Source organism: Homalodisca vitripennis, chromosome 4, assembly GCF_021130785.1.
Source record: "Homalodisca vitripennis isolate AUS2020 chromosome 4, UT_GWSS_2.1, whole genome shotgun sequence".
In the NCBI taxonomy this organism is placed as follows: Eukaryota; Metazoa; Arthropoda; class Insecta; order Hemiptera; family Cicadellidae; genus Homalodisca; species Homalodisca vitripennis.
Genome location: NC_060210.1, coordinates 131,089,202 through 131,114,258, shown reverse-complemented (window position 1 = coordinate 131,114,258; position 25,057 = coordinate 131,089,202). Strand labels below are relative to the sequence as shown.

Sequence of the window (25,057 nt, the reverse complement as noted above, 5' to 3'; positions counted from 1 at the left end):
TGTCACAACAGACAGTTCAGTATTTGTCAAATTGAGTGTAAATAGTGTTTTTGATTTATTTCTATTTTATATAAATAACTTAAATGTTCACTTAGTGAAGTATGTCACATTATTTTCAATTGAATCACAAATATTCTTGAAGACTTGGAATATTTTAATACATATCAAAATTTTTTTAAGATTAATGCTTTTTTAACCCACTGCGGATCACTGATGAGCTGGGCTCGTCACGCAGCGGCTGGGCCTAACGGCACAATGACGAGCTCAGGTCGCAAAAGCGGTCTACTTTTAAGTTTCCCTCCAAATAGTTCTATTAATGTCTGATAGATCGGGCGATCTTCTTCACTTGTCAACTAAGAGTGTTTAACAACGGTCTACGTTTGGAGTTTTCAAAAGTTTTATAAATATCCCACAGATCGCAGTTGTATGTCGAAGTTGAAAAATCATTCATATGAGTTTTCTCTCTGCTTTTTAGGGCTTCTGATTGGGTGTTTTCCTCAGTTGTTATTATAATACTTTTGAGGATAGTGACACAGAACTAAAAGACGCAGACGTACATGTTGGCGGGTTTAGTCTAGACAATGGCTCGGATGTTGTAATCGCTTCGCCCGAGCCGCTTTATTTAGACTATGATTCAGACATCATCCCTGCCACTCCGGTACCTTGCTCGCGTGTTAAGGGGACTCGGATGGGCAAAAAACTTTTTTTTTACCGAAAATTGTTTTTTTGTGATTTTGTATTCCCTGTTTCATTCTTTTTCAGAAAATACTTCACTTAAGATTTTCTGATGGTTAGTTCTTTTTTTATAGCTGTTTTTCTAAAGAATTGCAAAGAGATTTTGACGTGCAAGTACCAGAGAGCGATGGCCAATAAGGAGGCCTATGATCATAAAGATCATTTCCACCTGCCTAAAGTGGTAATGGACAAAATAAAACTAATATTTAGGGACTTGGCTTCACCAGACCTTCTAAGGAAATGTTTACACGGAGGTACACAAAACCCCAATGAATCCGTCAACAACATAATTTGGTCTCGACTTCCTAAAAATACATTTATGCTAAGGTCAACTCTTGAACTAGGTGTATATGAGGCTGTTGCTTGCTTCAATCAAGGTAATATTGTGAGATGTTTAGCTTTAACAATTAGGCTACAAGCCTGGCAACAATTTGGTCAGACAAATGAAACAGAAAGATGAGATCTGAATCCGACAAGCAGAAAATGCCATCGAGGAATTAGAAAAGAAGTGCCGGCAGAGGGCAAAATTAACCAAATTAAGACTGGAAGAGTTTCTTGAGGAAGATGAGGATCCAGATAACCCAGCATATTCCCCTGGACACTATTAACTGTAGTTTAATTTTGTATTTTTATAGAGTTGGTTACAATGAACTTCAAATGCGTTTTCTGTAAAACTATGTTTTTTGTTCGATAGGTACACTTTTCTCAAGAACTATTATAGGTAGCCTGTTGATTCTTTTTTTAATTTGTTCCCTAAGTAATAATCTACATTTTGAATACATATTATTGCGTTATGTTCATTACTTAATTTTATACATCAGAGTAAATTGTAATTTTTTATAATATTTTTTGCATAAAAAGAAAAAAATGTCACACGTTTATATGAAAAGATTTTTCATAACCCTGTATTCAAAATGTTAAGAAAAGTACAAGGAGCAGAATAAAAAAAGAATTAACTGGCTACCATTTATAGTTTTTAAGATAATGGTACCTAAAATTCATCAAATTAACATTGCGGGGATAGGCCCATCCGACTCCCCTTAACGTTCCTACATCACGGATACCCCAGTAGGCCCATGTTCCATCTGAACGAATACCTTCACAGCTGAATTTTATAGTAATAAGTAAATACTGTTACTTAGATGCAGCTAGTTTAATTTAACATAACGACGCCATTCAATGTATACCACTGTATATTATATGAATAAAGATGTTTTCAATTCAATTCAGTATACAATAGCGATCGATACGATGTGGCGCAACATTGCTGTTCGTTCGGCTGCTGACCGTAAATTAATTAGTGCCCGTTGGTGCCCGCGCGCCAATACAATACGATCCACAATGGGTTAAGCCTTTGTTAACAGGGAGCATAATGCTTCTCTATAGAGTGTGGTCATCTCTCTAAATTGTTTTAAGGTTCAACTGAGTGTAGTCAATGATGCTGTCACAAGCCAACAGATAAGACGTACAAGCTAAGTTGTATTGTATGCAATTTTACTACTTGTATTTTTACAGTTAACATTGGAAAGCCCAACATTTATGGGTAATCCTTTTTTTGCAGTGCCGGTTCATTCAGTTAAAGATTTAAAACGTATGGCCAGAAATGTGTTTAACTAAAAGAATTTTTTTTTAATTATGCAAGATTTTTGTTATTACTAAAATGATTTAATATAGTTATATGCAATGTTAATAAACTTAGAAACCAATTACCTTCTCTTTTGAAATGCTAAATAATAAATTATATCTATTCTTATTTTCATTTTCACCCATAAAACTGTATTTAGATTCGAACTATATTAAAGATGGATATAATGAAACAACAAAAGAGCATTTTCAAATTTTGACTGTATACGACAATATATCCTTAACTCAGTTCTAATAAAAATTGCCAAAAATAATCTAATAACTCAAGAGACAAATTGTCAATCCCACCCCTACAATACTAGAAATTAAAGAAACATAATCACAACTCATCACAATGTGAAAATGTACAAAAGTAGACCAACCTTTATGGGAATGAAATTTCTGAAACAGTTAACTCAGACCCAGATAAAGCAAATTTGAATATATTTAAAAAGAGACTGAAATGCTTTCTAATAGATAAAACTTTATACTCTTTAGAAAAATATTTTCCACCACCTCATAGAATCAAAATATATAAAGTATAAATACTTTAGATTAAAGTAAAATTTTAGTTTAGTAATATGTAAACAGTATAGTGCTATTTATGACACTATTCGATTGTATGAACTTTACATTCATGAATAGAGGAAAAAATTTATCATGACAATAGTTGTGCACCCAAAATTATTGGAACAGAATTGTGATAATAATAATGAAAAAACACAAAATATTTTATATCAAAACATTTGAAAATGCTAAACAAGTATTCTACAAGTAAATGCGTAAAAAATTTGAATATTTTCCATTCATTGTGGGCACTTGCACATTGAAATAGATTTAATATTACTAGGTTACATGAGAATTTGCACATAGAAGTAGTCTTTACATTGTCAGATATAACACTACTTAACTAAAACTAAAGTGTTGAAATCTTATTTTAAGTAGAAGCATGTGAAATAATCACACCACTAAACACTGTTGACAATACCCAACACAGTAATAATGAGAAATAAATATGTACTCAAGTGTAATTTTCATAAGCAAGTTCTGGAAGGTTAAACACATGTTAATAGTATTTCTTTTTCTTAATGTCTGGTTAATTTCTATCTTTCTTTTGAATGTATAAACGAGTATATGATATTCTAAAAATTTGTGTGGTCAGGTATGACCCGAAAACAGACACATGGACTACTGTGGCCAGTATGAGCGTAGGTCGAGACACCCTGGGAGTCAGTCGTCTGGGAGACCGTCTGCTAGCAGTGGGTGGCTATGACGGCCAGACATACCTGCAACTGGTTGAAGCTTATGACTCTCAGGCCAACGAGTGGCAACAGGTAATCTGCAACTCATTTGTTTTTAGTTTGAAAACAAAATAGGACTATATAATATAAAAAAAGCAACTCACGATATAAGATTGTTCTTTAGAATACAGTATAACTTTCAAGTACGAAAATCTGTACTTCATTGAGTTGAGATATCCAGTAGGTACAAGACTTTAAGAGGAAAATGGCTCACTACAATTGTCAAGATCACTTTCAACATTTGGAAGCATTGCACTGCTAAAAACACTACAGTATCTGGTAAGACAGACCTTTGCCTGGTGGAGAGTGAAATGGCATTGAAAAACAACTCCTGGATCTTGAGAAAAAAGTATTGCTGGTGATGAGTCGAAGATGTTGTACAAGTACTGCTTGTGATGAGTTGAAGATGTACAAGTACTGCTGATGATGAGTCGAAGATGTTGTACAAGTACTGCTGGTGATGAGGCGGAGAAGCTGTACAAGTACTGCTTGTGATGAGGCGGAGAAGCTGTACAAGTACTGCTGATGATGAGTTGAAGATGTTGTACAAGTACTGCTGATGATGAGGCAGAGAAGCTGTACAAGTACTGCTGATGATGAGGCGGAGAAGCTGTACAAGTACTGCTGGTGATGAGGCAGAGAAGCTGTACAAGTACTGCTGATGATGAGGCGGAGAAGCTGTACAAGTATTGCTGATGATGAGTTGAAGATGTTGTACAAGTACTACTGATGATGAGGCGGAGAAGCTGTACAAGTACTGCTGATGATGAGTTGAAGATGTTGTACAAGTACTGCTGATGATGAGGCAGAGAAGCTGTACAAGTACTGCTGACGATGAGGCGGAGAAGCTGTACAAGTACTGCTGGTGAAGAGGCAGAGAAGCTGTACAAGTACTGCTGATGATGAGGCGGAGAAGCTGTACAAGTATTGCTGATGATGAGTTGAAGATGTTGTACAAGTACTGCTGATGATGAGGCAGAGAAGCTGTACAAGTACTGCTGATGATGAGGCGGAGAAGCTGTACAAGTACTGCTGATGATGAGGCAGAGAAGCTGTACAAGTACTGCTGATGATGAAGTGGAGAAGCTGTACAAGTACTGCTGGTGATGAGGCAGAGAAGCTGTACAAGTACTGCTGATGATGAGGCGGAGAAGCTGTACAAGTACTGCTGATGATGAGGCGGAGAAGCTGTACAAGTACTGCTGATGATGAAGTGGAGGAGCTGTACAAGTACTGCTGGTGATGAGGCAGAGAAGCTGTACAAGTACTGCTGATGATGAAGTGGAGAAGCTGTACAAGTACTGCTGGTGATGAGGCAGAGAAGCTGTACAAGTACTGCTGATGATGAGGCGGAGAATCTGTACAAGTATTGCTGATGATGAGTTGAAGATGTTGTACAAGTACTGATGATGATGAGGCGGAGAAGCTGTACAAGTACTGCTGATGATGAGTTGAAGATGTTGTACAAGTACTGCTGATGATGAGGCAGAGAAGCTGTACAAGTACTGCTGATGATGAGGCGGAGAAGCTGTACAAGTACTGCTGGTGATGAGGCAGAGAAGCTGTACAAGTACTGCTGATGATGAGGCGGAGAAGCTGTACAAGTATTGCTGATGATGAGTTGAAGATGTTGTACAAGTACTGCTGATGATGAGGCAGAGAAGCTGTACAAGTACTGCTGATGATGAGGCGGAGAAGCTGTACAAGTACTGCTGATGATGAGGCAGAGAAGCTGTACAAGTACTGCTGATGATGAGGTGGAGAAGCTGTACAAGTACTGCTGGTTGATGAGTCGAAGATGTTGTACAATTTAATGAGTCCTTCACAATTTAATATCGAACACTTTATAAAGTGTTTTAATTTTATTAATTTGTAACTCTAAACTCTGTGCTGAAAATTTAAAATAATTTTTAATACCTTAAAATATTATGTTCTGTAAATATTTTTTATACAATGGCAAAAACAAGAAAAAGCCAAAATAAAGGTTTGTGTTTAGGATATTTATTACCAGTATCTTTATTACTAACTAAACATTTACTTTCACAATACATAACATTTACTATCATAATATTCATTTCATTAACATTTGCAATTTATGGCACATTTGTATTGTGTAACTTTTATAACAAAGACGACTTGCATTAAACAAACTAAAACAATATTAGTGTGGCGAAACAATCACAACAATATTAAACATTTTGAGATCTAAATGAAACTGTGATTTAGGCTTGTAATGTGTTATACTTTGATAATAGGTTATATGGATATTTTTGTTAGAAAAATGAGAAGTCTGTAAAGATGTTTAAACTCTCTATTCAAAGTGGAAATTTAACATCCAATTCGGATCAAGATTTTTGTGGATTGACTTATTCCAAAATTTTTATGCAGAATAAATTATTAGTGGCACACAAAACTCAACTTGTTGGCAATGATAATAACTAGCAGAGGTCAAGGATCACACACCTTATTCAAATATTCTGGTTCACACAGCATTAGAACAATCACTATCTTAAGAATGAAATATTTTAGCCATGCAAGTCTTAAGAGCTAAGATCCAACATTTTGCAATAGTTTTTAGTCCAAGTCTTATCCAAAGAATTGGTTAACTGAAAATCAATATATGAATGAATACACTTCAATAACTGAGTGTTTATGTTTATTTATTGTAATGTATTTACAAGAATTAAAACCATACTGACCAATCATATTAATTGAAATATCTCAAAATACAAACAATAAACAAAAATAAACTTAAAGATAAAATAATAATTATGTATTTTTGTACCAGTAGTTACACCACAACCAGCTGCCACTACAAAGTCCAATTACAGGGGGAGCTGTTGACTAAATTGAAAGAATATACAGGGTGTCAATTAAGTCTGGAACCTCTTTTTTAATTTTTGAACCATAATAGAAAGAAATACCAAAGTTCACACGTGCTTACTGGTGATAGTAACGCACATATCTGCCTAATTACCGACCAGATAATCCCTTTGGGGGACGGTCCACAAGGAATCAGACAAAATTCTTAAATAGCAGCATAGGTCAAGTTTGGTATCAAATTAAAGGTCTTACTTAGCAGAGTACAATGCCGCAAACCGGACTTAAAACGGTGGATTCATTCAGTAGTTATAGCTATTTGAATTTTAAAACAATTGAACAATGTAAATTATTAAGTATTACAAGTAAACACCAATTTTTAAGTACCTGTGATCAAAGTAAGTGTTCAAAATGTTCCCCTACCATCGTCTGGCAATGTTCTAGGCGGTTGTAAAAGCCATCCACTGCATTTTGAAGGTAGTCACGAGGAATATCTTGAGCTTCTTGGACTATGAGATTTCTTAGGTGCGCCAAATCTCGAGGCTTAGTACGATAAACTTTATCTTTGAGGTATCCCCAAAGAAAAAAGTCCAGCGGAGATAAATCAGGGGAACGAGCAGGCCACTCTACTGCACCACGTCTTCCAATCCATCTGTGAAGGAATATTGTATCCAAGTATTCTCTAACAAGGAGAGCAAAGTGTGGTGGCGCGCCATCTTGTTGGAAATAAATTCTTTGAAATTGTCGACCAAGAGCAGCTTGTATTGCAGGAATTATCTCATTTTGGAGCATTGCCAGATACGAGTCACCATTTAAATTACCATAGATAAATAATGAGCCCATAATTTGATTTCCTATAATACCTGCCTAAACGTTAAGTTTCTGTGGATGCTGTGTATGACTCAATCTGCCACTTTCACATTCTAACAGTAGTTGTGTGTTATTGGTAATAATTATTGATTCCTAGCTTCGATTACTACATTGTCAGATGATGGGAGGGGAACATTTAGAACACAATATATATAATTTGTGTCTAGTGTTTGACTATATATATATATGAAAACCATCCAGTTATACAAAAAAAACATATTATGGTCAGTTAAAAAAAAACAGAACAAATTATATAAAAATTATATAATTGTAATAAAGGAGAAATAAAGAAAAATAATCTATATCTATATTATTTATGAAGGTTGTACTTACATTTTGGTTAATGAAGATATTGTATGGGTATATAAAAAATGAAATAATAATCCTAAATCTAGACTGCAGTTAAAATATGTTGCAATTTAAATTTGAATGGAATATTTTAACAATTGCCTCATCCCTACTTACAATTGAGAAAACAAGTCTCTATTTATTCCCTTAGTTAAAAGTTACATAAATATTTTATACAATATAGTTCATCCAAAAACCTACAAAATGTAATTTTTGTCAGCAGTTACTTAATATGTGAATAAACTTTACAAGATAAAACAAAAAGTCTCTCAATAATTTGTGAATTCAATATTGCCAAATGGTCATAGGTTTGTTAATGAGTATGGAAAATAAGGCTTACCAAAATATATATATATACATATACGGGTATATTATATATACATACAAATTACAAAATATATGTATTTTGTAATTTGTATGTAATTTTCAACAAAAATTCAGAATCTAATTCTGAGCACATAGACTTTTAATTAAATCAATATAAAACATTTAGAACTATCCACTGCTTATTATAATATGATGGGTAATGGTCACTTAAGTGATCGGACTGTCTGTTACAGGTGGCACCTCTCAACACAGGCAGAGCCGGGTCCTGTGTCGTCGTGATACAGCCATCCTCGTGAGAACTCTCCTGTTACACCACTTGTCTTTCAATCTTTAGTTACATTCCTTAGCATTATTTCTTCTCAAAATCAACTGTCTTTGATTTCACCATGACTAAATATGTTCCTTTGATGTTTTTAATTCTTGCCAAATGCTTCAACCTGTAATTTTAGCTTTAGTTTCAGCCTAAACATTTCTGGTATGTGGAAATTTATTTTTTAATTTATTTATTTTATCAAACAGAGGTGAGTTGCGGCTTTTGGAATTCCGTCCATATTATGAATTGAGTTGTGAATCTGATATTCAAGTTCATTGATTATAGGCAGTATCATTCAGTATTACTAACTGCCATAATACTCTGGACCTGCACTTTTTAATACTTAGATACCTGTAGATTAGTATGAAGATGTTGACAGCAGAAACTATTTCAATTATTTGGACATATCAAAACCTTATTGTCTTCGTGTGTTCTCGTTATAGATGTTTGAAAACTTAGCTTTAGTTATAAATGTTTTTAAGTTAATAACTTGAGTTGGAAAAATACCTTAATTACATGTATCCTCAAAACAGTACATTTTTAAATAATATATGTTTTTTTTAGATTTTGAGGAAAGCCATATTAATTTTCCTTTTGCTTGATGTGCCTTTATATTTTGAATACTAAAATCTTTATTTTTAAATTTTTGGGGACTACAAAATATACAAAACAATAAACATGGGATGTATAACTTTATAACCCAAAATTTGATATGTAGTAAACAATACATATATAGCACTCATTCTGCTTAGACTCAGTCCTATATTTTGCTCTTGCCAGTCAAGAATGCTAACCATTACACCACAAGAGTTCTTTTTGTCTTTCAATTACGAGGTATGTTTTTAAAGTAAGTACCATTTTGATATAAAAAAATCAACAAGTAAATTTTTCAAACAAAACTTTATTTACCTGAAAGAACTTTATTTACCTGAAACTTTATTTATCTTTCCTCCACTTCTCTACATAATTTCCATTATTATTAAGGCACTTGTTGTATCTTGGTACCAGCTTTTGTATGCCGTCGTCAAAGAAGCTTGCCGCCAGACTGGACAACCACTGTTGCACAGACGTTTTTACTTCTTCATCATTGGAATGACGCTTCCCCACCAAATGTGTCTTCAAGTGCAGAAATAAATGGTAGTTGCTAGGCGCTAGATCAGGACTGTATGGAGGATGGTCCAATTGTTCCCAGCCAAATGAAGTGATGAGCTCTTGCGTTCGATTTGCTGAATTTGGATGAGCATTATCGTGGAGCAAAACGACACCTGCACTCAGCATGCCACGCCTTTTGTTTTGAATTGTGCTGCACAGTTTTTTTAAAGTTCCACAGTACGTGGCTGCATTAATCGTTTCACCGCGAGGCAGAAAATTGACCAACAACACACCCTGTCTGTCCCAAAAGACAGTGCACATGATTTCTGGGCAGAAATTGTTTGCTTGAATTTGACTTTCCTAGGGGATGTTGAATGCCACCATTCCATTGACTGTTGTTTTGATTCTGGTGTAACGTAGGCTACCCACGTTTCATCGCCTGTAACGATATGGCTTAAAAAATCATCGCCCTCGTTACTGTAAAGCTCGAGAAAGCTCAATCCACTGCCCAATCGTTTGGTTTTGTCCTCATCATTCAACATTTTCGGTACCAACCGTGAACACAGTTTCCGATAATTTAAACGTTCGGACACAATTTCTTAGAGAACACTTCTTGATACAGCAGGAAATTTTTCAGCTAAGGACGAAATTGTGAATCGTCTGTTCTCTTTCACTTTACAGTTCACTTTTTGAATGAGATCATCGGTAATGACTGAAGGTCACCCACTTCATTCCTCATCATGAACGTTTGTGCGGCCATCTTTGAAGGCCTTAACCCATTTCCGCACCATTCATTCACTCATAATGTTTTCACCATAAACTTCACTGATTTGATGATGAATCTCAATTGCTTTTAACCCTCTCCCGCTCGCAAGGCATGAATCGGCACGGCTACCACATAGCCACTGCAGCGTAACACAGGCACTACGGCACAGATCGTCACACACTGCTTTACCCACTAAAGCCGATAAGTGCTGCTCTCGAGTAGCAATATTTTGTACTACTACGGGTTGTGTGCTATCAGGAGACCATTTTCTTTACTTTTACAGTAGATTTATTCCATTATTTTGCTATATTTATATTAGTTGTGCGGAAACAATGGCAGGTTGTAGTCGTACACTTTGTGACAGTGAAATCGATCTCGTTATTAGTAGTGATTGCGACGATTCAAGTGAGTGTAGTGATGTACCAGAGCCTTGTGAAGTGGTTGGTGGCATTGAGGATGTAGTTCGGAGTGATCAAAGTGACGGCGAGCCAGACAATGACCTTCACCAAGTAACTGCGCAACAATCCCGTGCCACCGGCTCCCAGCTGTCCATGTGCCCCCTCCCTGGTCTCGTACAATCAACTTCATTGAACCAATATATAGTAAAATAATTAATATATATAGTTATAGTTAATTACAATGACAGAACGTGTGTAAGTTGAGGCGCTGCGTATTTTGACCTAGTGCGACCGGCAGAGCGAATTAATTGAGGTTAGAAGCACCGTGAGCGCCTGGAAACAATGCGAGTGGGAGAGGGTTAAGCCTCTAGCACAGAGAAAACTAATCACAGCACACACTTCACAGTTGGCGGGATTCTCGATAGTCGGCGGCATTGTAAAATCACGTAAACAAAGACTCGATCAAACGGCGTTGTAATGGCGTCTGTGGCTTCCCAACTGATGTAGCTACACTACTTACATGCGCTAACTTTGCCTGTTGAAATAAAGGAATTTTCATTTCATTTAAACGGCAACTGCAGCGCTGCGGCGGCGTAATTTAAAAAGGTACTTACTTTAAAAACATGCCTCGTATTAAGGATTGTATTGAATACATTAAATCATATCGTTGTGTGCCCATCTTTATAATAACGACTTAAATAACAACATACAACAAACATAGTTTCTTTGTGGTCCAAGGTAGAAGCCTGTTAATTTTAAGCTCAAAGGGAGAAACTATGATCAGAGTTGTTAATTCTTCCCAGTGTACGAATTATTCCTAAAAGCCAGCAAAATAGCTATTTGGCTATGGTCTTTTCTGCATATCTTCTTTTATGAGGAAATGTAGATTTTTGGTTCTGTGAAAAAATAATGCTAAAAATCATTTTTCTCAAAGAGTTAAATATATTGTGACCAGAAATGTCAAATTAAATACAAAATCAATCATAGACAAAAAGTAAAGGCTTGTAGTGTAATGGCTAGTAAGTGAAATAACTGTATTTGGGTTTTATATATGTAATATATACTTTATACTTAATTTTGATAATTTTAAAATATATATTATATACATACATTTATTTGACAATATATCCCAGGTTTATTTCGGTAACCGCAATTTCGTACAGGTTTGCAATAACCCTTCAGAGACCACCATCAATGACAACTGAACAAGAATAGACAGATTATATCATTAATGTTCCAATAGTGTTAGTTTCAAAAGCAAAATAAGAATATAATTGTAACTGAACATACATCCTTTGCACTCCGATTGCAACTTATGTAATTGTCCTCTCAGCTCGTGGGCCACTATGGTAGCAATAGGTGTTTTGTGTCAGGTCTGAGGATTATGACCACATCCTGTACCTCAGTTTGTTGGCCTACTCTCGCTGTTTTCCCGTTGAGCTCTCAGGCCACTTACTGTGTCCCACTGATTTGTGCAGGTATAACATTCAATTGATCCTTATCCAGTTGTGGTGAGAAAGTGCTGCAATCTCTCTGCCAAATAATGAACTAAATTTAGATTTCTGTGTTTGCAGCATATACCAAAGTAAACATGTTTTTATCAGAGTGTTAATGTCACAGTTGCTGCTGTTGTGTAGTATCCTATCAATTTATTAAAATAGTAGCCATTTAGGGGATATTAGGGATTTACTTGTATGTATTATTTTGCAATTAAAAATAATTTTAAATCAGATAAAACAATGGCTTGAATTGTATACTACTCTGTATGTGAGCAAAATAATGAGTAACAAATAGAAAAAGTTTTAAGCTTAAAACTAATAAACTTTTTAAATTTATGAAAATTAAACTTAAATCTCAGTCGTTTTAAGGGGGTCAGTCATTACCATTGAAATATAAATCAATGTAACGTAAATAGTTTCACGATTCCCGAGTGGTGACGCAAAACCTAGCCAGCCACTAGCCGTTGTCTGCTGAGCCGAGAGGACAACTACCTGTAATTCCACATGAGCTGAGCTATAGATCAGTACAGGATCACTTAGTGTCCTGATGAGTGCAAAGAATTATTTTTTTTATTATAATTTTTACAACAAATATTAAGAGTACAAGTTTAATTAAATACTTTTCATTCTTGTTTACGATAATTATTGGTAGAGAATCACTCAATTTCTGGCACTGGCATTAGTTAATATAATACAGCAGTAACAATAGTAAACTTGCACCAGTTCTGGGTAGATTGTATTCTCAGTGCATCTTCCCATAAACAATTTGAGTAGATTACAATTCGGTGAACATTCCTCACTTATTATCACATGATAGCATTTGCACTCCTGATATGTTGGCAAATAAGCGTGGTATCTAGTGATATCAGGTAGTAGACAATATTACATAAGTGCAAAGAATTGCAAGTAGCATTGTTTTCTCAGTGGATCTGTGTGGTTTTATTTTGTTGCTGTGCTGTTAGTTTGTAATTTTCACATAATTGTTAATTCATACATTTATACATGAAATGCGTCTCACTAATTTAGATTTTGTTGACTCTCTCTCCCAATTTCAGGTGCCAATAGTAACATCTCCGATGTATAGATTAGACGTTAAGGTCTCAGGTGAGTCGAAGATATCTTGATATTTTATGAAGGTTTTCACTAATGGACTGTGTCAGGACTTACAATATTTTTATTGTTCTAATCAGTGTTGATCAATTGTGGAGATGCCGTATAGTATAAATAATATTGATATTGATCTCTCTGTTCATGCAACAGATCTGTGATTGTTTTCTGTGTTAATATACGACATCATAACTTTCCTTTGCTCAATCCTCATATATTAGATAGTACTTTTGAGGATTTTATAATCACTATTAATACATCACTACATTTTTAACATATTAATCTTTCATTAAAACCCTTTATTGTTCATGATAGGATTTAAATGTGAGTTTCATCCCAGTGAAAATGGTAAATGTTAACATCAACTTGTGACTTCTTATAATATAAAAGCTTTGAGATGTTTTATTTACAATACTCGCTTGGGCTTAGTAATAGGAATAAATTCATCTATTAATGTTTGGTTGCGCTTTGGCATAATTTTATTGTGATGGCATATAAACAATAAAGATTGTATAATAAAAAGAGATCTTTTGGGAATTTAGTGATCAATTGGGTGAATTGTTTTACCATCTAAACTCCGGCAACAAGTTCCAAGAGATATAACATTTATACTTCACCAACTATTATTTTCTCAAAAAATCCTTTTATTATACATTTTTATTCTTAGTTTTTATTTTTTAACTAATTGACACTTTTGATCTTTTATTTTAATCATTATATTCGCAGTTGAATTTTAACGTGTTCACAACGATCTTTCACAACTGCCATTGTGTACCCGGTTGGTTTTCTCTATCAGATCCATTTAATTTTGAGGGAAGGAAGCTTCATTCATATAACGCAGCTATGGTGGGAAGGGTTGATTTAATGAGAATGTTGACTTTAGCTCCATTTCACCTTCCACTTAGTGCAGCATCTGAGATTTCAGATGGAATCTGGAGTTCCCATCTGTTTGTAGGGATCCAGCAAGACTGAAACAGTAGAGTACCTTGGCAATAATTCTACTTATACTTGCCATGATTTCAGTGTTCAAAGCTTACTCTCAGCTCGAGTGGGTTCTTAGTTGTTTTCTTATTGCATAGTTTAAATATCGGAGATACCAAATCTTCATACGAGCTACGTTAATAACATAGTATTCTTTGAATATTTTAAAACTTTAAAGAAAAAGATATATAACAAATATAAAGCTTTAAAAATCTTTGAAATTTGTGTATTCTTTTCATGCTAAAATAATATTAAATACACGTGTTTTTCATTGTTTCATCAAGTAGTGATATAAATATTTCCATGTAAATATCATAGATCACTGTTTATATTTTTATTATTTTTACTCATGGTTCACTTTTATTGTTTTGTTATAGCATGGTTCGGTTTGTGAAATTATTTTTCATTGTTAAAACATTTTATGGGTTTTGTTGTTAATTTAGAAACTCATAATTATCTTATCTTCTTTTTATAATATTTATATTGCTTATATTTTCCCAAACATCTGCTTGCCACCCAGCACTTTTTACTCTTGAAACTTGAAAGGTAAAGTATAAATTTCCTCAAGTTCCAAACAATGTATAGACAAGGAAAAGAGGTATGTAAATCTAAAATTTCAGTCTTAGTTAAGTTGAATTGAATGTATTAATTCTAATTTATTACAGATTTATTTATTTAGATACAAGATAAGACACAAGTATTAGATCACTGCACTGATGTCTTTGAAATCATAATGTAAGACACAAGATTGATTTTGGCATTGAAAAGCAATAAGATTTTCAAATTCACTGAAATGACAATCAATAAAATTCCCTTATCTTGCTCAATTAATAAATTAAAATGGCAATATTGTTACTGTTCAGTATAAATTTTAGGTCATTATGTATTAATAGTACAATAATACAACCCAAAAGATAAGTCTCTACATATTTTGTTTCTCAAAGATAGTTACACAAATTTTATTTTATCAGTTGACATTTTGCTCATAATTGAGTAATTGTTGTTTAAAAATCAGCCCTTTCTTCCTTTTTCTGCTGCTACTTATTCATTAGCATAGACTATGACCATCAGAATTGAGTCAAGAAACTTGGGAGGCATTCTCCGTAGCAAAATTAATCACTATTAACATATTAAATTTAAATATATTTTATTTCTGCAGTTACGAGAAAGTTTTATTTATATTTTGTTTGTTTTGTGGGGTCAAAACTTTTACTGTACACCAATATCCCAAAAGAACTTTGTTCGGTTTTAAATAAATTCAGATTTGAGAGTTCTTCAAAGTTTAGATACAATGCAACCACAGAACAGTATGTTTCGAACAATCTACATCGTAATGTAGGCCCTGCTATTTGAAGGTTCTGGACCAAACAGTGGTATAAGCAGCATTCATATTGAGAATTTGATATATGATAAAAAAGTATTGAGATAAATAAATAAGTGTTCAGTTTTTAATAAATGGATATAAGTGATCAAATCATTTCCTTCGCCGTAGAGAGATATCTCAAAACTCAGTCTCTTAAGTTACAACTATAGAATGTTGGTTATCTCATTGCCTTATTAATTTACACTGTGTCAGATGCTAAAATTATGTATAATTATTTATGTTATAGTAAAAATTAAATACATATTTAACTTAACAAAGATACCTTATTAGTTTCTGATATACATAATTTACTAATACATAATTAAGATAGTAACTTGAGATAAATCAATAAAATATTGGTATTAACATAAGATGTCTCAATCTAGTTCTATTGAATATTCCACCTTTAATTCAATGAAGGTGTGTGAAATAGTATTATATTAAAAGCAAGACAGTTTTATGTCTTGTTTGTCTGTTTTAAGGGATATTAAGGTTCTTGGTGTATGTTAATTTACAGATTATCTTGATGTTCCAGATAAATGTCATTTCGTAATGTTTTTATGGAAATAAATTTTATAAAATAGATTAAAGTTTGATTCTCTTATTTTATTTCTGACCTATTTCTATAAAACCTAGTGTAAATATGAATAGCACTTGGCATAGCCTACTCATGAAATATTTAATCTAGGTGCAAACCCAGTTGGTGGTAGGCATTGGCACTGACTAGGGAAGGAAGTGTAAATCTCTCATTTTTTAAAACATTTCGCCAACCCAGTGGCGTTTCATATAAATGATAACATTTCTATCCTCTCCATTTAAAGTTTGTTAGTGAAGATGGATGGTTTGAAAGGATAACAGAATTTGGGATATTTACCAATATTATAGGTTATAAAAGGTATAACACGTTTCAAGGATTTGAATTTATCCTCTTTGTCAGGTGGGGGAGGTATTAATATATACAAAAATGACAAACAGAAAGAAGTAAAGAAAGGGATTCAAACATACCCAAAAGCTGGAAAAAATGTGAACGCAATCGTGAGGGGTAATCTTTCATGAACCAAACTGAGACGTTCAATTGGTCAACTGTAATCATCAATGGGTTATTACGGGTATAGACGGCTTAACACGACACAGGTGGATAAATTACTAAGATAAACTCCATTACACTAGTGGAGGCAACCTTAGATCGACAGGTGTCAGATGAGACTCATGAACATATAAGTCTTAAGAACATATAAGACTTAAGGACTACTGCAAAATAGTAATGTACGCTGATGACACAGCTCTGATTTTAGCAAATAAGGACAAGGACCAACTCGACATAGACTCTTTTTTATTATTTAAAAAGCTTAGGGTTGTGAAAATCACTGCAAGTAGTTAAGATTTTATTAAAAACTAACACTCCTTCCAGTGTCTCCAATAAGGAAATAGTAGTATTAACAATCTCTTAGTTTTATTTTTGACAAGAAGTTAAGAAGCTAAAGAGCAAACACTCACTGGTGCCTGCATCTCAGCGACGCAACACGACTACAACAGTGTACTGCTTGAATCACATCCAAGAATCCGAAGGCAACTGGCTCAGTAAATTTTGAGTTTAGGAAGTGGACTGTATATTCGTTATATTATAACTCAAGATAATAATTATAACAGCCAATAATGTCCAAAAATAACAACAAAAAACCTGCAAAGTATCCCTGTGGCATTTGCACCACAGGTGTCAAGTATGCAACCATTCAATGCAGAGAATCTTGTGGAACTTGGTTTCATGCTAAATGCGTCAACTTGGATGAAAAAAAACTTACAAAAATGGCTACCTCAGGCTGGCTTTGTCCTGGATGTATGGCATCCAAGCAAGACCACAGTAAGAAAACAAAATACTGTTAATGAAGAGTATTTTACTTCTAACCCAGAACATTCAGCCCGAGGTGTTGATTCCAAGCCTTCCCACTCCCCTCTCACAAAAAACAACAGCTTAACAATCACGAAATTAGAAAACAGTCTATTAGAGAACGACCCTACTAACAATGAGGACAGGCTTAAAATGGCTGCTACAATAGGCGCTGCACTTCTAGAAGAAAACGAAAGTTTAAAAGGACAGATCACCATATTAAAGAGCAAGTTAGATAGCAGAGATGCTCAGATAGAAGAGATAAAAGAACAGGAATGTAATTATCTGAGAAAAATTGAAGACTTGCTAACAAAAATGGATGAAACACAGGCTCAACTTAACAAGGAAAAGCAAGAAAAAAGCAAAATCCAACAAATCTATCAAGACCACGCTATTGAACAGGAACAGCTTATAACTAATCACATAAATAGAATTAAATCATTGGAAATTAAAAATGTACAGAAGAACAAAAGGCTTACTACCGCTAGGGAAACAGTCCTTTCTGAAACCAGAGAAATAGAAACTCAAACACCAACTAATTATGCGCTTCCACCACCGAACTCATCTCTCTTGCTAGAAATTGCACAGTTGAAAGTAAGGCAGGAGCAAATGGAAAACAAACATGAGCTTCAGTGAACAAATTCACAAATATGGAGTTATCCAGGCACAAGAGGAAACTCTGGAAGAACCACTACAAAAAGCTACACCACCACCTCCCAAAATTGAAAATCTCTGCAATAACACAAACACCAATAGCGTAAATATATCAACTAGAAACAAAAGGCTTAGAGAATGCAGGGGAAAAAACTTCTTCAGTGTCTCCCTCCAAAATGCTAAGTATTTGGCTGCAGGCAAAGGTGGCTCGATGTCAGAGCCAAAGCTCCACACTTTCAAAGTCAGAAAATGCCCACCAATCACGGCTAAACAGCTAGGAGAGAATGAAACGTTAGAAGAGTTCTTCAACACAAACTTTAATGAGGCTTTAAATTTATGTCCTCTCCTTTCTGTGGACGTTGACTGTACAGAACACCAAGAGAACACAAAAGCAATAGACACTTCAGTATTACCCCAACCTATAGTAGAACACTTACCCTTAGTAAAAGCAAGGAGAGAAAACTATACCGTCCCAAAGACCGACACTAACTCTGCTCTTGTGATATCACCCACACAGGCACCCTCACAATCCAGGCAACATACATCAAACCAGCAATCTTTTTTAGACAAACTCAAGATGAAGGACATGAGGTCATAGTTGAATCAACAATAAGGTCCACACAGAATCAAAATAAACTACAAAAACTCACCATAGCTCACCATAATATTGATGGCTTTCAAAACAAAATCGACAAACTGACTCATTTTTTGCACAACTCTAACCCAGACATAATAATTCTCACAGAACATGGTCTAAGTAGAGAAAAGCTGGAAAACACGAGAATCCTTGGCTTCAGTCTCATAGGTGGTTTTGCCAGACAGCGGCACCGAAAAGGTGGAGTGGCTGTATTTGCGAACTTAAAACTGGAAAACAAAATAGCAGTAACATCTATATCAAGAACTACATCAGAACTTATATGCGAAAGTATTCTTCTGAAAATTGAGCTTAAACGAAAATTTCTTCACCTACTAAGCGTATACAAGCCACCTTGCAGCAACTTGGAAAACGCAATAAACTTTTTATCATCGGAACTAGACAAAATCGTAAACATAAATGACCCGATACTGGTGATGGGAGATGTAAATGTAGACAACCTGGTTGACAGTTGCAACAAAAGAACTCTGAATGAAATGCTCCTTAGCTACGGCTTGAGAAGGCTTCAACTACCTCCAACCAGAATAACTAGTCATAGTCGGACCTCTATAGATTTTGTCTGTACAAACACCAGAGAAACACTAATAACTACTAGAGTGCAAAAAACAGGTCTCTCGGACCACACTGCACAGCTATGTACTATCATCACCGATATGACAAAGCAAACACTGAACCAATCACAGAGAAGACAATTCACTACACGAACAGTGCAGGAACTGAAGCACAATCTTCAAGCACAAGATTGGTCATAAGTCATACTTACTGAGGACACGGAAGCTGCATACAAAGCATTCAATGGAATCCTTCAATCTGCTATGAACATAGCGTGCCCTCTCAAGATAATAAAGAATAGAAGAAATTTCACCAAAAATATTTGGGACAGTGAAAGTCAGACTCTAAAATTGCTGTACTTGGAGGCCCTGAACAGAGAACTCACTGGTCACCCTGATGATAAAAAAGAAACAGCTCGAAGGAAAAAACTTACGATCAAAAACTCAAAACACTTCGAAAACAGTGCAACTCAGCTTATATAGACAGGTCTGACAACAAATCAAAAGCCATGTGGAGAGTTATAAATAATAAAGCAAAAGAAAAATCTACTGGAATGTTTGAAAATAAATGAAGACATCTCGGATTCTCCAAAGGTCATTGCCAACCATTTGAATAACTTCTTTGCTACAACCGCTGACAGAACACTTAACAAAAATGGAAATAGACCAACACCAATGTCTACAATAGAACTAAATAACCTGCTCCAAATTCCAAAATTAAATTTTTTTGAAACAGATGAACTAGAAATTGAAACAATTATTGACTCGTTAAAACCAAAAACATCAACAGGTGAGGATGAGATCTCCTCCAAACTAATTAAACAATGCAAACACGAAATCATCATCCCACTGACAATAGTTGTCAATAAATCACTCTCTCAAGGAACATTTCCCAGTGATCTGAAACTCTCAAGAATTTACCCAAAGTATAAAAGCGGAGCAGCAAATGAAGCCACCAGTTACAGGCCAATTTCTCTCATATCAACATTTTCTAAAATTTTGGAACATGTAGTACGAAGTAGACTTCTGGGACATCTCAAACAGCATAATCTCCTTACATCTAGACAACATGGCTTTGTGAAAGACAGATCCACCTCAACAGCAATAGCCCAACTAATAGAAGCCATAATCGACAAACTGGAAAAAGGACAGATCGCCTCAAGTATATTGTTGGACTTCAATAAGGCATTCGACTGTCTGGATCACAAACTTATCCTACAAAAGCTGCAGTATCTGGGAGTCACTAACAAGGAACTAGACTGGTTCAAGAGCTATTTAAGCAACAGGTAGCAGGTAGTCGAAATCACTCATATGGAGAACTATACTGTGAAGAAAGTAAAATCCGAACAACTACCAGTGAGCAGAGGAGTACCTCAAGGCTCCGTACTCGGACCTGTTTTGTACATTCTAGTAACTAATGACTTCTCAGACTATCTTAAGGACTACTGCAAAATAGTAATGTACGCTGATGACACAGCTCTGATTTTAGCAAATAAGGACAAGGACCAACTCGACATAGACTCTTTTATTGCATATAACCAGGCAAAACAATACTGCTATCTCAACGATCTGGTTTTAAATGACTCGAAGACACAGCAATTAATTTTCACAGCTAGACCAAACAACTTCCATGGCATCCCAGAAATAACAACAATAGAAACAGGAAAATACCTTGGAATAATCTTAGATCAAAATCTCTCTTGGGAACCCCATATAAACCAACTCTGTCACAAACTTAACAGCAGCCTATATGCAGTACGGAGAATGAAACAAATCAGCAGCACCCGAGTAGCTTTAATAGCTTACTACTCCCTGTTAGAATCTCACCTGAGATATGGTCTGATCGTCTGGGGAAGCACAACAATCGCAAACCTTCAACGGGTACTTATTATCCAAAAAAGGACTATTAGGATTCTAAAAGAACTAGGACCACTAGACTCGTGTCAAGTTGTCCTTCAGGGAGTTGAGAATCTTCACTGTGGTAAACATCTACATCCAAGAAACAATCCTCTTTGCAATAAGAACAGGCCAAGCAAGAACTGGTGACAACCATCCCTACAGCACCAGAAACAGGAGCAACTTCCTCCTCAATCAGCACCATCTGAGCTTGTTTGAGAAAAAACCGTTGTACAGAGGAGCGCTGTTTTCCAACAAACTGCCCGAATCCTTGAGGAAGCTTCCAGAGAAGAACTTCAAATCTTCCTTAAAATGCTGGCTTATGGAGCGTCCACACTACACCGTACAAGAGTTCACCCAATGGAGAACCAGCATCTTGTAATAACAGACACTGAATTGAACACAAATTGTAACACTAACACAAGTGACCTTTGCTCTGTTCTCTATGAATATGTGCAATAAAAAAAATAAAAAAGAAATCAAAGATCATTCTCAGAATCATGGACCATGTCACGTTAAATATGATATTTTAACCCTTCTCACGCTGAATTTATCTATCAATTTTGACTCATAACGCGTAATTAACTTTAAAATTTTTTGTTACATTTTACCAACTCTAATTTTTTTTTTAGTTAGTGGTGGCTATTAGGAATAAAAAATAATACATTATCACAAAATAATGAGACCCCTATATTTTTTAACAAATTTTCAAATTTTACAAAAAATCTTTAGGATTTGCCATTGCATAGAACAATATAGGCCTATAACGACACAACAAATAAAGTAATAGCAAAATAAAAAGATAATATAAAGCTAAATACAACAGGAACACGAACAATAAATAAGGAAATATGGCAAAACAGCGTTAAACACTAAAATATGCCGTGCCGGGATATATCGGTTTACAGCGTAATGGTTCGCCGCAGACTGAGACTAAATCACGCCACTAGGAACAAAGCCACGCCCTCCCACCACTGCGACGTGCCAATGAGGTCCAAACTGTAACATCTGCTTTTCGGAACACGGAACAAGTATTCAACACTCCCTTGAACTCTAGTGGATTCCACGGCAACTACAATTTATTACATAACACAAAATAGACTTTGAAGGATATATCCGTTTACCGCGTTTCGATCAAAATTAGGCCTAATGGATATATCCGTTTGCCGCGTGGGAAGGGTTAAAATTAATCAGGTCCTAATTCAATGAACTGTCACATTATTTCTTGGTTTCATAAGTTCTTATAGGCAGAAAAATTAGTTTTGAAATATTCTCAGTTAACAGAGATTCTTCCCTACTTATTCTCGGCTTTCCTAGTCAGGTGGCCAACCTTTATTTCATCCACAGAAAGTAAAAATGCAGTATCCACATAATATTTTAATGGATTAAAATAGCGTTGAAAACAATTTCTAACTCAAAAATCTTATAAAATTTTGAGGAAGGATCCTCCCATTCTTTCCTTAATGGGAGGGCTGGCATTAAATTGAAAATTGCTGTAAAAAGTTGTTTATAATTCGGTTCCTAGGAGGTAGTGTTCTCAAAATTTTCTATGGGGTTGATCCCTGTATATATTGTTTAATGGAGGATATTCCTTAATCTCCAGACTTACCATCGTCTTGTCTTCCCTTAGTTTTTTATTAGCCATAAAACCATTATTTATTAAACAACTTTGTTGCTTCATCTAATATTGTACCCTTCCCACATCACTCCTTTAGAAATTCTATATGGGAATTGAATTCTTTATTATTTATTTATCTTTTGTATTTTACATATTTTAATTTATTGTTCTATTGTATTATTTAACTCCACAAACAATATTATTGAATGTATAGCCCATAATATAATTTTTAATATATCATATTTTAAAATGTTTGTTTCATTTATAATACTTTCTTTATTTGATTTTAATCTATATTTGTAGGATTTTAATGAAGTCTTTTAAGTTTCATGACAAGTCACCTGTCATAAAATTATTATGTAATGTGATGCTTATAAATAATTTAATTATCTAGTCGATAACCAAAGAAGCCTCTACTAATGATCTACCTGAAACTCTGATCATAGCTAATTCCTCTCTTCTTCTCCACCACCCGTATGTTATCCTGTAGGAGTGGCAGGAACCGGGACACCAACTCTGGCCTGTGCTGCAGGACTGTGTGGAACAGGCTAAAAGGTTTTCCGGGTAGAAATGGGAGGTAATCTCTGCATAGGTTACCAAACTTCTGTATTATTTTTTCACTGCGGGAAAACATCATTGTATTATTGACATTTGATACAAAAATTATTGATTTTGAAACACTCTGGTCTGGATAACTTGTTCACTTGACGGACCCGTTCGAATTGTACGACAAATCTCTAATGGCCACTGCCACTGCACGGCTAACCTCAAAACAAAATGCAAGCTTCCTGGATACATCTATAGCTACATTAATCTGTTTAATTAATAATTTACGCTTAGACTGCGACACTTATATACGCATACACAAAAAATATATAGTTATAGAACAGGTAAAGTAGCTGCAGTGTAAACAAAACTGTGAGAGCGAGCCACGATCCACACAGCTGATAAACAGATACAAGAAGGTGCTGGTCCCACTCCCCACCCCAACTCCGGGTGGCAACAACAGGGGGGGGGCCCTCCTGTGCGGTACTGCTCAGAAATATGCTTCTGCGCAGGTTTCTTTAATAGCGGTTGACCTATAGTTAGAACAACGTTTTGTATTTTATCAACCACCAAGCCTTTGTGCACTTTAAAACTCTGTTGTAACAAATCACAGTACACTACAAACTGTAAGAAAAGTAAGAATGGTAACATAGTCAAATTTAAACTTAAAAACCTTAGTCAATACACTCAGCTAATAAAATGAAGAGAGCAACTACAACAAAGATCAGTACATAATCTCTCAGTGTCTCTTTGAATTGTGACTGAGTGAATGGAATACCGTAAGTGTAAGTTTTAGTTAATAAGCCTTAATTTACATTATTAATATCAATTTATTTTAAGAGGTTAAATGTAAGAAAGGATCATATGGTCCTAATTTCGCCTCAATAAAGAAGTGTTTCTTTCTTTTCTTTTTTCTACATAAGTCTATTTTGAAGTTAAGCTTTGGTCAATTTAAAATGTAATGACACAATTCTATTGAATACCCACAAAAGTACATAACTCAAAGTTTGAAAACATTAAGTTAACCAATCTTATTCCACTTATGATAAATTATAAAGGTTTAATTCAAAATCAAAACTGCTTATTTCCTAAATCAGAACTAAGCAAAACTAGAATAGGATCATTAACAGAATAGGTATTAAAATGTTCCTACAAACAAGCGGTAGCTGGTATAAGGGTGGGGGTTTTGCACTCCAACTTTCCCGAGACCCTACTCACAACAGAACAGATGGAGAAGATCCAGAGCTTCATCCTGGAAGCTATCGTGGAAGAACAGGAGGGTCACTACTCTCCAAGATTCTACGGTATCAACAGGAGACAAGGGGTTCTAATCTTCACCTGCGAAAATACCGAAACAGCAGAATGGCTTAAAGGAAAGCAAGACTCCCTCAAGCCTTGGGAAGAGGCCAGTCTAAGGATTGTACCAGAGGAAGAAATCCCTCGTGCGAGAATTGTGACTGTCTATCTTCCTGATAGTGCACACGATACTACCGACGAGATGATGAAGCTCCTAAAAGGACAAAACAAAGAGCTATCTGTCGGAGAATGGAACGTTCTGCGGAGAAGCGACGAGGGGAAGTCTGTCCTACTCACCCTGGCAGTTGACTGCGCTACAGCGAACAAGCTTGAGAAGGAAGGTCCATGGATCGGCTACAAGTTTGGAAAAGTTCAGCTTAGACTGAAAAAGAAACACCAAGGAAACACAG

The 25,057-nt window shown here is 35.1% G+C and overlaps 1 protein-coding gene across 2 annotated transcripts in view; it reads left to right on the top strand.

The window, feature by feature from the left end:
* The window catches only part of LOC124360174 (kelch-like protein 5), a 29,390-nt gene extending 20,482 nt beyond the window's left edge, over positions 1-8,908 (top strand). For both annotated transcript variants that reach the window (XM_046813555.1, XM_046813556.1), the window contains exons 12-13: positions 3,521-3,692; positions 8,258-8,908. In XM_046813555.1, coding sequence (XP_046669511.1) covers positions 3,521-3,692; positions 8,258-8,320 — 235 coding nt within the window. In that variant the 3' untranslated portion in view covers positions 8,321-8,908. The remainder of the gene's footprint in view (positions 1-3,520; positions 3,693-8,257) is intronic.
* Positions 8,909-25,057: the final 16,149 nt, after the last annotated feature.